This window comes from Chenopodium album, chromosome 16 (genome assembly GCF_948465745.1).
Source record: "Chenopodium album chromosome 16, dcCheAlbu1.1, whole genome shotgun sequence".
Taxonomy (NCBI): domain Eukaryota; kingdom Viridiplantae; phylum Streptophyta; class Magnoliopsida; order Caryophyllales; family Amaranthaceae; genus Chenopodium; species Chenopodium album.
Genome location: NC_137849.1, coordinates 48,053,208 through 48,066,369, shown reverse-complemented (window position 1 = coordinate 48,066,369; position 13,162 = coordinate 48,053,208). Strand labels below are relative to the sequence as shown.

Here is a 13,162-nt window from a genome sequence, read left to right as displayed (position 1 = left end):
TAAATCCTTGATTTCGTAAGTGTCGACCGAAAACATCCTTAATCTTGACTTATATTTAATAATTGTACTGATGTTAGATCTGGACTTTGGCGTAGATTTGAGCATTGTGTTCTGTTTCTTTAATTTAAAAGGTCTCTACTGTCCTCTAGGCAACGACAATTTTGTGAGTCAAACTTGAAATTTTGATGGTTTCTATACTTTTATCTTTGCAATTGTTTACTTCATCATTAGTACGACATAATTTTACTTGTATATGAAATGTCTCATGTGAATGTCTATAATAATGCGTAATAATTTCTATATTATTCTATACTATATGAAATGTTCAAGGGTCAATTTGAAAATTCATCGCGCTCATTTATAATTTTCTGAAAGAGGAAAAAAGCACACACACATAAAAACAGTTTGTGCACATTTGAAGTACAATAAATTCCAAATTCTACACGAATGTTATGAGCCACAATTCAGAACGGTTTTCATAGATCTCTACTCCGTAGTGTTTATTTATACATACTATAAAGAATGAAATAAGTTTCAGCTAACACCTAAATGTCAGACATTTAAATCCCTAATCAATAAACTGTCTTTCCCTTTCCATTAAGCAAGAAAATAGTTTTCAACGTATGAATATGACAGTACGGCTTTTTTTTTTTTTTTTTTTTTTTTTCTTATTTGGTTTATATTTAATGCAAACCCTTCAAAAAAAAAAAAAAAAGAAGCTGAAATTCAGGAATCTAAGAAACTAGGGCATTCCTAAGTTTAAGGGGTCATTGTTAAATATGCTTCATTTCATCCAACTTACTATTGTTGGAATGCATGTATTAGCAATCTATCAACCATTCCTTTTTTCGTGATAAGAGTAGAACAAGGACAACATCATCAACAACAACTGAAAGATCAAGTAAAAAAATAACAAAAACAAAATTTGCAACTTAATTTATTTTTTTTGGGGAAATTGGTATTCATAACATAACATAAACTTATATTGTTGATTTTCTTCTTCTTTTCTGTGATTGATCTTCTTCCAAAATTTGGATAAGTTTTGAGTTTTTATATATTGTTTCCCCCTTTTAAAGAACAATTCTAAAGTTCTTTATTGTTTGAGAAAAAACAATAGAAAATTTCAATACAAAGATAGGCAAGATAGCTAAGGAATTAGAACTAGCGGGACAAAATGTTGGGAAGGTGGGCAATGGTAATGCCTCCCCTTCCCCTTCCGAGGACGAGGTGGAAAATACCGAGAAGATGGATATACCGTTGATTGGTGGGGACCGGTATGACAGCGAGCATGTGGCCGAGCTCCACTCAGCCCCGTCTGGGGTGCTAAAGGCGGAGGATGGGGAGGCTATAGGTGATTATTCTCCTATAAAGAGTTTTGCAGATGCTAAGCATGTATGGTGGATAGAATCGTCGAAGTTATGGGGCATTGCAGGTCCTATTGCTTTCAATATCCTTTGCAATTATGGTATTAATTCATTTACCAATATCTTTGTTGGACATATTGGAAATGTGGAGCTCTCAGCTGTGGCCGTTGCTCTTTCTGTTTTTGGAAGTTTTGTCTTTGGTTTCTTGGTGAGCTTTCTTATACTCCCTACTTTTATTCTTTGGTCATGTTCATATTGCATATTTTCCCACCTTTTTGTTTAATGATTTTGCTTCCTTTTTTCATCTTCTAATTGAGGTAGGGTACTTGGGTGTTGAAATGAGAGTTATGATGATAACTATGGGATAGAGACATGAAACTAATCATATAATCGAAATTATTTGCTCTGGTCCATTTTTCGTTTAAAATAAAGTCTGTTTTAATTATTGATCCTGTAATTATATGAAGAACATTTTTCCATCTCATTTCTTGTTAAAGTTGAGATGTGAATCTATCCTCACTACAATAGATATGTTTTAAAGTTGATCATGAGCCGGCGTGTTACCAACAAAGTAACTTGTGTATATGTTTGTTTGTTTTCTTTCATAATCTAGGGGGGAAAAAAAATCTAACTAGCAACCAACATTTTGCTCTCTAGTTCCTTTTCATAGCCCAGAAAATATGTTTAAACAATGACTGGATTTTGCTCATTGGGAAAATTATTATCTCCCAATTAAAATTCTGTTTGAAATTGAGATTTTTCTAAACTTCAACTAATTTGTAACTTGAGTACATACTGATATTGGGCCAGATCTGGCCGAAAAAAAAAACTCAGCCCATTTTAGCAGAATGCATGAGGCTGAAAACGTGTACCCATGCTTGGTACTTTGGTAGAATTGGGTTGGGCCTTTAATTGGGCCAGAAATATGCTGTCCAAACCCAGAAGGGCCAGAACCATGTTCAATCAGCTCTAAAATGGGTTTTCATTCATTTATGAAAGTATCTTTCAAGAACTAAGAGGAACATAGTTGTAAAGTTCAGGAACTTTTTTTAAAAGGCATAACTGGGAGTATGAGGAACAATTTTTGATCTTGAATTTTGACTGTTTGGCATATTTAATTTCTTATGAAGTACTGCAAAGTATGATATTTTAGCTTGAGATTAATTGATCTAGTTTCTGATGACAACAATCCACAGTTAGGCATGGGAAGTGCCTTAGAGACATTATGTGGGCAAGCATATGGAGCAGGGCAAATACACATGCTTGGAATCTACATGCAAAGATCTTGGCTTATCCTCTTCGGCGCTTGCTTGTTGCTTTTACCACTTTACTTATGTGCTACGCCAATCCTAATGCTCTTGGGTCAAGAACCTGATATAGCGGAGCTTGCAGGGAAGTTTGCCATACAATGTCTCCCACAGATGTTCTCGCTTGCTGTGAATTTTCCGACCCAGAAGTTCTTGCAGGCACAAAGTGATGTCGCAGTCATGGCATATGTTGGTTTTGTGGCCTTGATCGTCCATGTCATGATGCTTTACCTCTTCATCGAGGTGTTTGGGTGGGCTACCATGGGTGCTGCTTTAGCCTATAATATTTCTGGCTGGGGGATTGCGTTGGCTCAAGCATTTTACATCATAGGTTGGTGCAAGGATGCTTGGACTGGCTTCTCTTGGTTGGCTTTTCACGACCTTTGGCCTTTCGTTAAGCTCTCTGTTGCTTCTGCTGTTATGATTTGCTTGGAGATTTGGTACTTTATGAGCATCATTGTTCTCACAGGCCATCTTGAAGATCCTGTTATTGCAGTTGGTTCCCTTTCTATCTGGTATGCTAGCTTCCAACATTTAAAGGCTCAACATGCTAAATGACTCCTTTCGGTCACAATTTTTCAAAATCTATCGTGTACTGGGTGTACGGCGTAGCTAAAGAAAGGTGCACCAGGTTACATACTGGTAGATGTATAACACGGAGCCTGACATATGTACACCCAGATGTACCGTAGAAGTTCTGTTTTTCATGGTACATTCCCTTTGCACATTTATGCAAAAATGAGTTGACCTTACTCCCATGTTTTCTGATGCAGTATGAATTTAAATGGGTGGGAAGGCATGCTGTTTATAGGAATCAACGCAGCTATAGGGTAATGCCCTGTCTTTATATTGCTTTTTACATAAATTCCATTTACCAGTCAGCATGAAATTCCACAACCACTAGCATTCTTCTGCCTGTACTAACCTGTGACCAACAATATCTCAGCGTTCGAGTTTCCAACGAACTTGGATCAGGACACCCAAGGGCAGCCAAGTACTCCGTGATTGTCATCGTTGCTCAGTCAGTCTGCATAGGCATCCTCCTTATGTGCATGGTCATGCTCACTAGGAATCATTTTGCTGTAATCTTTACAGAAAGTAAAGATATGCAAAATGCTGTTGCTCATTTAGCTTATCTTCTGGGCATTACCATGGTGCTTAACAGTGTCCAGCCAGTCATATCAGGTATATTTTGATCAATCTTTAATTGCTCAACATCGAAATTATTGATCATGGTTTAACGAGGTTAATAACAATTTCATTGATCAGGTGTCGCGGTTGGAGGAGGGTGGCAGGCCTTAGTTGCTTACGTAAACCTGTTTTCATATTATGTTATTGGACTGCCTTTGGGATTTCTCCTTGGCTATAAGACTCGCTTAGGCGTGGAGGTAATCGTTAACTACTGTATTTCTCAGTCTAATTACATTTCTGTAATTGTATCATAGAATTTGTTTATGATTATCTAATGAAGCTTATGTTGATTTGATTTATAAAGTGACATAAATTTGTACGAATCCATTTGTATGGGCAATTGACAAGGTTTTGTGCTACACTATGCAGGGTATTTGGATAGGAATGATAATTGGGACAAGTCTTCAGACATTTATCCTAGTCTACATAGTTTACCAAACGAATTGGAATAAAGAGGTGAGTCACTATTTTTTTAAAAAAAAAATAACACCTCTTAAAACCACATGACAAATTGTCAACATGTGGAATTGTGAAGTAACCCTTTAGCCGGCCTTGGCCTTGTCAATTTAACTCTATATTCTTTTAAATGTTGGATTAACAGGTAGAGGATGCTTCAGAGAGACTGCGAATATGGGGTGGACAAGCAGAAGAGTCGCATGATGATGATAAAAAAAGTTCTTACAATGGTGCTTGTCCCAAATGATTCATTAATATAGGTTTTTATTTGTTTTACTCTTTAATCTACATTATATCCAAATTAAACAGATAGGTTTTTTTTTTTATTTTTATTTTTATTTTTATTTTTTTTTTAATTTCTCCTTGAAAATCTTTTGCTAGTTTTGAACCTAGTTAGGGTTAGGAGATTAAATTGATGGTAGGACATAGAATACAGGACTATAGCAAATCATAGTAATAGTTACGGTACTATCCTTCAGAACATTAAAGTTGGAACTGAGATATACGAATTCGTTTTTTACTTTCTATATTAAATACAATATGCCAAACTAATATGAAGTCGGTATAACATTTCTATTACTCGATGAGATAATGTAGATGACAACTCCTTGATTCCCAAATTATCTTGGTTCCCACTTGTAAGTTGTAATAAACACTTTGGTAAATGGTAATGGTGGTCAATATAAATGTCGTCTATAGAGCAATTTATTAATCCTAGTATCATACCTGTATCATTTGTGTTATTTCATCAATGTTGTACTAGCTAGTATTTCTTTTTAACTTATCGAAGTTGTACTGTTGTAATTCATCATATTATTAATAATTTAATACAACCATATATGCGACCTTTATATTTGGATAAAGACATGGCTAGTATAGGACAGTCGAGTAATAGACCACGTAGAGTAGATGGAGGGCACATAAATCTTGAAGTAGATGTATTAAAGAAGGTAGATCTAACCATAGCAGTCAACACTAAAAATATTTGAGCCGAGATGTTACCACCATCCCAGCTATTATTGAGTCAATTTTAATCTACATTGTGCGCCCAAGAGGGACCAAAAGGCCTAACCGTCTAAAGCTTGGCAACATTTATTTGGGGGAGATGTGCTATACTGTCATGTGTGCAATAGCTTTCTAAAATTAGGGCTTGTTTTGATTTACTGAAATGAGCTTAGCTAAACTGAATTGAACTGAAGTGATTGAAGTTGAACTGAACTGAACTGAATATTTTATAAGAGAAGAAATTAGGAAATTGAACTAAACTAAACTAAAATTAAGCTGAAGAGAACATACCCTTAGTCATGGTTTAACTTTAACCAATAACCATATAATGCTCATTACTCATTTCTTGGGTTGTAATCGAAAATTTTGAACTTTTTGTATACTCTAATGTCTTATCCACTTATTTTAGTCGCTAATTTTTGAAGGATATGGTGGATGAGATTTGAACTCACAACATTATTATCAAATTCGCCCAAATACCTTGTTAAATAATCAACTCAGCCAAATAGTTTTAAACTTATAGTTATAAACTCATAATATCAATAAAAATAATATTCATACTTCTGTGAGTCAGATAGTATAACCTTTAATCAACTACGAAAAGTGTAGTTTTTCAAACTTGTAATATAATACGCTCGTTGTAGCTCTATGGAAACCAGGACTAGTGGAGTACATAATGGCTCATCATAGTGCATGTCACACTATAATAATTGTAAAAATATACTTGTAGAAAAAACGAATTTGCAATACCTGAGTACAGGCCTAGGAAAAAAGCACACACATATTAAAGATTTCATTGTTTCACTCAAGATAAAAAAAAAAAAAAGAAAAGAAGAAGGACGTGCATGGGCGCATGGCTGCTGTGAAATTATGTACAATTACAAGTTGGAAGTGCAAATGTGCAATGTGATTGAATTCATCAACCATAAATAAATCATAAATGCACCTGTACAATTCTACAAGGCACCCATCATATATACTGCAACAGCTAGCTATTCAAGCAGTCATCTATCACGATAGTCCTAACATATCTAATTCAACCTTTAAGTCTCAATCTCTTAGATATCGTAATTGTACAGTTTCTCTCCGTCTCTTAATATAAAACCTCATTTCCTTTTTGGGTAAATCAAAATACAATGCTTCTTTCTATTTAAAGGTTGTATTTTTTTGACATTATTGCCCTTTTTAGTGAGTTGTCATCTTTTTTCCTTTACTTTTTTGTACTTTTAACATCAATTCCCAACACTTTCTCTCTCTATCTCTTCAATTATTCCCAACTACTTTTTCTTTCTCTCTATCTCTCTTTAACCTCACATGCATACATGTACTTTTAATCATTAGTTTTAAAGAATACAACTTTCTTAATTCCCGTGCAAAAATCAAAAGAGACTTTGTATTAAAGGACGGAGGGAGTAGTAGTTTTTTACTCTAATTCAGCCATCTATAAATGATTAGTATAACCTTTATATCAGGATAACTTATATATATTAGGTAACTTTCATTCATTATAGAGTAATGTACTTTTGATCATTTTAGGGTAACTTTAATTTGAAGCATCCGATTGTATTTTTTTTTTTTTTTTTTTTTGACTGTTTGTCTAGATGATTAGTGTATATAATATTTACTTCACTTACTTTGTTGTAAATCTAGATTAAGTCCCGTGTCACGCACGGGTTTAACTAAATATTATAATATATTGTAATATTAATTCAAAATCTTCCAAAAAATAATCCTCATATTTTTAAAATGAAATTGAAAAGGTTTGAATCTTAATTTATACTCGGAATTGAGCCTCAAATTCATATTATACCAAAGGTAGAACACCAAAAAACAAAGTAAAAGATGTAGAAAAATATTTGAATATTTGTTTAGGAATTGAATCACAATTATAGAAGTGAATCACAATTATATAAAGAAATGACTATTTTTTTTAGGAAGTGAAAAAAAACAAAGAAAAGAGTTTTAGAGGGATAAAAACAGCATCAAAAAGTGACACATTTTATTTTTAGTGTCTGTTTTAATATTATGTTATTGATTCTACACAACATATCTCTGGTTACTTTATTATGAATAGTGCGTGAAAACTCGGTCATTACAATTTCAGCTTCTGATGACGAGCGGACCTATCTTTTATTTGGCATGATGTGTCAATAATTAATAAAATTACTCTGATCCATAGTAAATATCTTTGGTTCGATCATTTTGGAGTTTTCCTTAAAAAAATAAAATCAAATTGAACTGCAAGTCTTGAACCCTATTTACCTATTTAACTATTTTCTTTGTGTTGTAGTAGTCTACGTAATTATTATCATATAATAATGACATGTCTGTCATTCTACTACTTGTATTTCATAAATTAATTTGGGACCGTCCTCCAGTTACAACTTAATAATATCTTCAAGTATTTTGGGGTCATATACATTGTACTCCTTAGTATATAACATGTAACAACCCTTTAAGCTACTACACACATACTAAGAGCTAATCTTAGAGAAAGAAAGAAAGATTGTGAACATAGTGAGTTGTTACATGTCTATGTTACACAAAATGATGAAGTTATTAGGAATGCAATCCATAGATGTCGAGATTAACCCAGGAACAACTATTCGTTTCTGGGTTAATACCTCGAACAAGAAGAATAATAAGGAAAAAAAACCACCGGTCATGCTTATCCATGGATTTGCTGGTGATGGTTTACTAACATGGCAATTTCAAATTTTAGCCCTAAGAAAAAAATACACCCTTTATGTTCCTGATCTTCTTTTCTTTGGTAGGTCCCACTCAACTAACAAAACTGAGAGATCTGCAAAGTTTCAAGCTGAGTGTCTTGTACTAGGGTTAAAGAAGTTGGGCGTTGAGGAAAAATGTGTTGTGGTTGGGTTTAGTTATGGTGGTTTTGTTGGGTTCCAAATGGCTCAACACTACCCTAACTTGGTGGGTTCATTGGTGGTTAGTGGCTCGGTTCCCGCCTTGACTGAGTCTATAAGTAGTGGTTGCTTGGAGAGAGTAGGGTTTGCTTCTTGGACTGACTTTTTGATGCCTGATAATGCTCAAGGTGCTAAGGTTCTTCTTGATGTTGGTTCTTATGACTTGCCTTGGATGCCTGATTTTTTCTACAAACACTATTGTCAGGTACGTAATCTTATTATATTTTCAAATTTTACATGTTCACGCACGTTAATGTTTGACTATTTATGTTTTTTATACGTGACATGTTCATAATTCATAAATAAAGTATATAATATTAATCTATGTGAGATCCTATTAGATTCACGTTGTTGTACATGGTGATCTCAGGTTATGTTTAGCAATAGAAAAGAGAGAGCTGAACTATTAGAGGCTATTGTGGTCAAAGATGAAGATGCCCATAACTATCAATTTCAACAGGTTTGCAGTAAAAATATTAATTACAAGCAACCTTTTTTTTAAATTAATCCTATCAAAATATTGATCAAATTGAAATCCTAAAATATATAATTAAGCAAAAAAGATGTGCTAATTGATTCTATTTTACATGTTTCTATTTTTTTACAGGGGATACACCTATTATGGGGCAGTGAGGACAAAGTATTCAACATGGAAGTGGTAAACAGCCTCAAAAAGTATGATCCCTCCACCTTTGTTCAATTCTTTAATTTGTACTCGTCTATTCATTATATGTCTGTTTCAAAACACTTATTTTCTCATAAACATTAAAAAAAAAAAAAAAAGCTTTTATCTACTTAATTCTACCCATATATGAGAGGTTGTTATATACACATGGGTGTATCGTACATCCATGAGTATTTGTCCTCCTTTTTTATCATTGTTTTTCATTTTATCATCAAATGAAGAGTAAAAATTAACCTTAAGAGAGTTGGGTGTATGGTACACGTGGGTGTATATAACAAATTCTACCCATGTAATTAATATCCGTACAATAACGTTACGTTATTTTTAGATTTAATAAACCTGAATTGAAAAGATGGATGTTTAATTGTTTATCGGAATATTTAAGGAGTATTATGACAACTTCGTAGGTGACAAAAGATCTACAATAAGTCAATAAGCTCTAATTGGGGGAATTAAGGGTCTACGTCGCTGAACAATTTAATTACGTAAAAGTACTCAACTTATAATACTCCGTACAAACTAATGTGTTTTGGTATGATAAAAAAAATTAGACCAAAATCGAGGTTATTTTACTCATTTTTGCCCTTAAGAAATTGTTTATATCTTTATGTTATAAATATATGATGAATGATGCAGAAAATTGGGATCAAAGACAGAGCTACAAGTTGTAAAGAATGCTGGTCACCTAGTTTTGTTGGAAAGGCCATTCGCCTTCAACAAATGTCTCGTCAAAATTCTAGCCTCCCTCACTAGCTAATTAATAATTAATGCGTTTCTAATTATACTTTCAGAATTATATGTATGATCTTTTTCTATTTCTTATGAGCACAAATATAATGCTTATATGGCTTGTATTTTTATAATTATGCATAAGCTAAGGTCGCAATAGCTACTCTATAAAAGTTATCCAACCTTATGTATCGTTTCCTTTTGAGTTACACACTTAATTTATATCTTACTCCGTATTTCAGTAATTATTTTACGCACTGTATTGATTTGCGTATCAATGCTGTGAGTTGTATTGATTTGCATATCAATGCTGTGAGTATTAATCGAATCAATCAACATTCGAATTAAAGGATTGTGTCAAACTACAAGCCATGTATATTGTATATACAGGATAAAATATCGTGATAGTTGAGAAATTAATTCTAAATGTCACTTGTCATAAAGTATTTTGTTATTGCCTTGGCCTTTGTGAATTGTCTTGTTGACAAAATGACAATATGCAATTAAGGCAAATAGTATGATTTCATCTGATCTCAACCACTTATTTCAGGAGTTGCAGTTGTTATTTTACTTGTTTTAGTTAATTAAATTATGGAAAATTACTTATAATTACCGTCGTAAATTAGATTGTGATTTTTAAAAAATAGGACTAAAACTATAATATCTTGCTGAAATTGAAGAATGCTACCATTCACTTGCATCAATGAGAAAATTTATTGGTGTGGACCATGTAGGTTGTAGGTGTGACAATTTTGGAGGTTTAAAATGAAGAAATTACATATTATAGTTTTTCAACCGTGTAAATTGTACAGGATGATAGATAATTTATAATTACCTGTGCATATGTCAGTTGGTACAAGGTACAACCCATCTTTTTTCAAAAATTAAAAAAATAAAAATAATAAAATTAATTCAACCCTTTTGAAAAGAAAAAATTGTAATTGTAATTTTCGTAATTATATACTAGTAAAATATGGTCAAAGATTGTGAATGTTAATCTTAAAAATATTTAAATTTAATGGAACTTTAAAACAAGGTCGATCTAGGTATAAAATGTTACCGATTACTTGTAATAATGAGTAGCAATGAAAATCTAAAAACAAAATCACTCGTCCACGTTTAGAGGAAAAAATACACATCAATTGCTAATGTTCTTATCACGTGGAAAAAACCAAAAATATATACAAGGGAGAAAAAAAAAAGTAGATCAAATAAAGAGAAATTACGCAATGCATAAAAGAGTATTAGAGTAGATGAAGCACTTGTTTATTGGAGGATGCAATACAAATGTATACATAAAGGAAAATATAGCATTGTTAGCATATCACTACTATAGAATTATGAAAAATAAAATCAATAATAATCAATGCTTATTACCTCCGTTTCTTATTAATTGTAAAATTTGCAATAAAAGAACTTTTTTTATGTCTCATAAAGAAGTAATATATATAATTTGTTAAATTAGGCAAAAAAAAATAAATAAATAAATAAATAAATTGATGCACTCTGCAATAGCTAAACATAAGCAACTATAAACAAATAGTGGGGATCATGTTCCACTGCCCTGTATTTCTATTAAACACGACTAATAACTCTAATTTGACTAAGTAAATATCATGCAACTAGTTTAATTACTTCTAACTTGCAATTAACTTTGTGCTACTACTTATTTGCTAATAAACTATGGAGTATTGAGTATAATACTTTTATACTTTCATAGGTAGTACAGAGTAGCTTTTTGATCGTTAAAATACTTTTAATTAAAAAAAAAATAATAATAAATAAAAAATAAATATGAGAAGAATAATTAGAGACGGAGAAAGTAATTATAAGAAATGTTTTGAATACTTTAAAGCATTATCTCAAGTATCAAAATACATGAGCAATTGTTGAAATTTATTTAGTGATTGTATTAATTCATTGGGTTCCTTTGTCAATTTTTGTTGGGTTTGATAATTACATTAAATCGAGCTAACTGAAAGAAAAAGGTTGGGTCATGGGTTAGGTGTAACAGCAGCCCAGAAGCCCAATTACACACAACCCAATTAAAAAGGGCCCTAAAACTAAAAAAACACGGTAACTACAATATATTCACTCACACCCAATACACCCACCCACACCCAATAAATGTAACGTCACTTTCAAACTCAAAACTCTTCTTCTATATGATTTTCTCTCTCCTCTTTTTCACTTTCTTTCTCCTCTATTTCATTTTCTCTCACTGAAAAACTGCAAAAACATCAATGGACATTAAAAAAGAGATGCAAAATCAAAATGATCTTCCCTAAAAAAGGCAATTTTATGTAAATTTCATTTAATTTTGTTTGAATTATATGATTATCACTTAATTTTGTTTGAAATTGTTCGAAACTCTATTGTTCGAAATTTTTTATTGGAATTGTAAAAAAAAAAAAATAGTGAAATCAAACGGATACTTATGTTCACATTTTGAAGTTCATATGTTCATATTTTGAATCCATTTATAAACTTTCTGAAATGCATACATTCACTTTCTAAATCCATATGTTCATATTTTTTATGTATATGTTCACCTTCTGAAATGCTTAATTATGTTCATACGCATTCAAAAATGAACCAATGCAAATGTTCATATTTTGAATGCATATGTTCATATTTTTTATGTATATGTTCACCTTCTGAAATGCTTATGTTCATGCGCATTCAAAAAATTGAACCAATAATGCATATGTTCATATATTGAATACGTATATTCATTTTCTAAAATGTGTATATTCATATTTTTGATGTATGTTCATATTTTTTTTAATACTTATAATATGTATCTTTCATAATCATTTTATTTTTTATTTCTTCAATTTTCTTGTGTTCATAGTTAAAGGTCGTAAATTCAATTCATATGAATTACATGTTCACAAACCTAATCGAATTGATCAAAATTCATTACAAAATCACCACATAATAAATCGAAATTCATACATAGATCAAATTGATATAAATTTAACAAAATACAATTGCAATTGAATAAAACATTTAAACAAACTAAATGAACACGTACAAAAATGAACATGATAAACAAAGTGATAAACAATTAGTATATTAAAATTGAACATGATTTTCATATTCAAATAGTTCAAATTCATTGTATATAATAAAAATGTTCATTTTTTGTAGTAAAATGTTCATGTTTACTGTACTAATGTTCATTTTGTAATAAATGTTCATTTTAAATTGTTACATGTTCATTTTTCTTACATAAATTATACAAATATTCGATTATAATTATTCCAACTCCAAAATTGATTATATATCTTAAATCTAATCTTGACTCATCATAGATAAAATAATTACTGATCTATGATTGATTAAGAATAAAAACAAAAAATATATATAAAAAAAGAAAAAAGAAAAAAGAAAAGGAGGAGAGAGAAAATAAAATAAAACCCACCTTCTTCTCCAATTCTTGTGTTTCATGTTGTTGCACCTACACTAGGTGCAGGAGGTTACACCTAAGAATAT

General features: G+C 31.6%; 2 protein-coding genes across 2 annotated transcripts; both read left to right on the top strand.

The window, feature by feature from the left end:
* Positions 1-1,143: 1,143 nt before the first annotated feature.
* Positions 1,144-4,741, top strand: LOC145585731 (protein DETOXIFICATION 34-like). The gene is made up of 7 exons (XM_081642442.1): positions 1,144-1,572; positions 2,561-3,186; positions 3,445-3,501; positions 3,618-3,856; positions 3,941-4,059; positions 4,232-4,318; positions 4,464-4,741. Exons 1-7 carry the CDS (start codon positions 1,246-1,248, stop codon positions 4,563-4,565), a joined length of 1,557 nt encoding a protein of 518 aa, XP_081498568.1. The 5' UTR covers positions 1,144-1,245; the 3' UTR covers positions 4,566-4,741.
* Positions 4,742-7,749: 3,008 nt separating this feature from the next.
* Positions 7,750-9,882, top strand: LOC145585729 (uncharacterized). Its single transcript, XM_081642441.1, has 4 exons — positions 7,750-8,455; positions 8,621-8,710; positions 8,858-8,925; positions 9,572-9,882. Exons 1-4 carry the CDS (start codon positions 7,853-7,855, stop codon positions 9,690-9,692), a joined length of 882 nt encoding a protein of 293 aa, XP_081498567.1. The 5' UTR covers positions 7,750-7,852; the 3' UTR covers positions 9,693-9,882.
* The last annotated feature ends 3,280 nt before the right edge of the window (positions 9,883-13,162 follow it).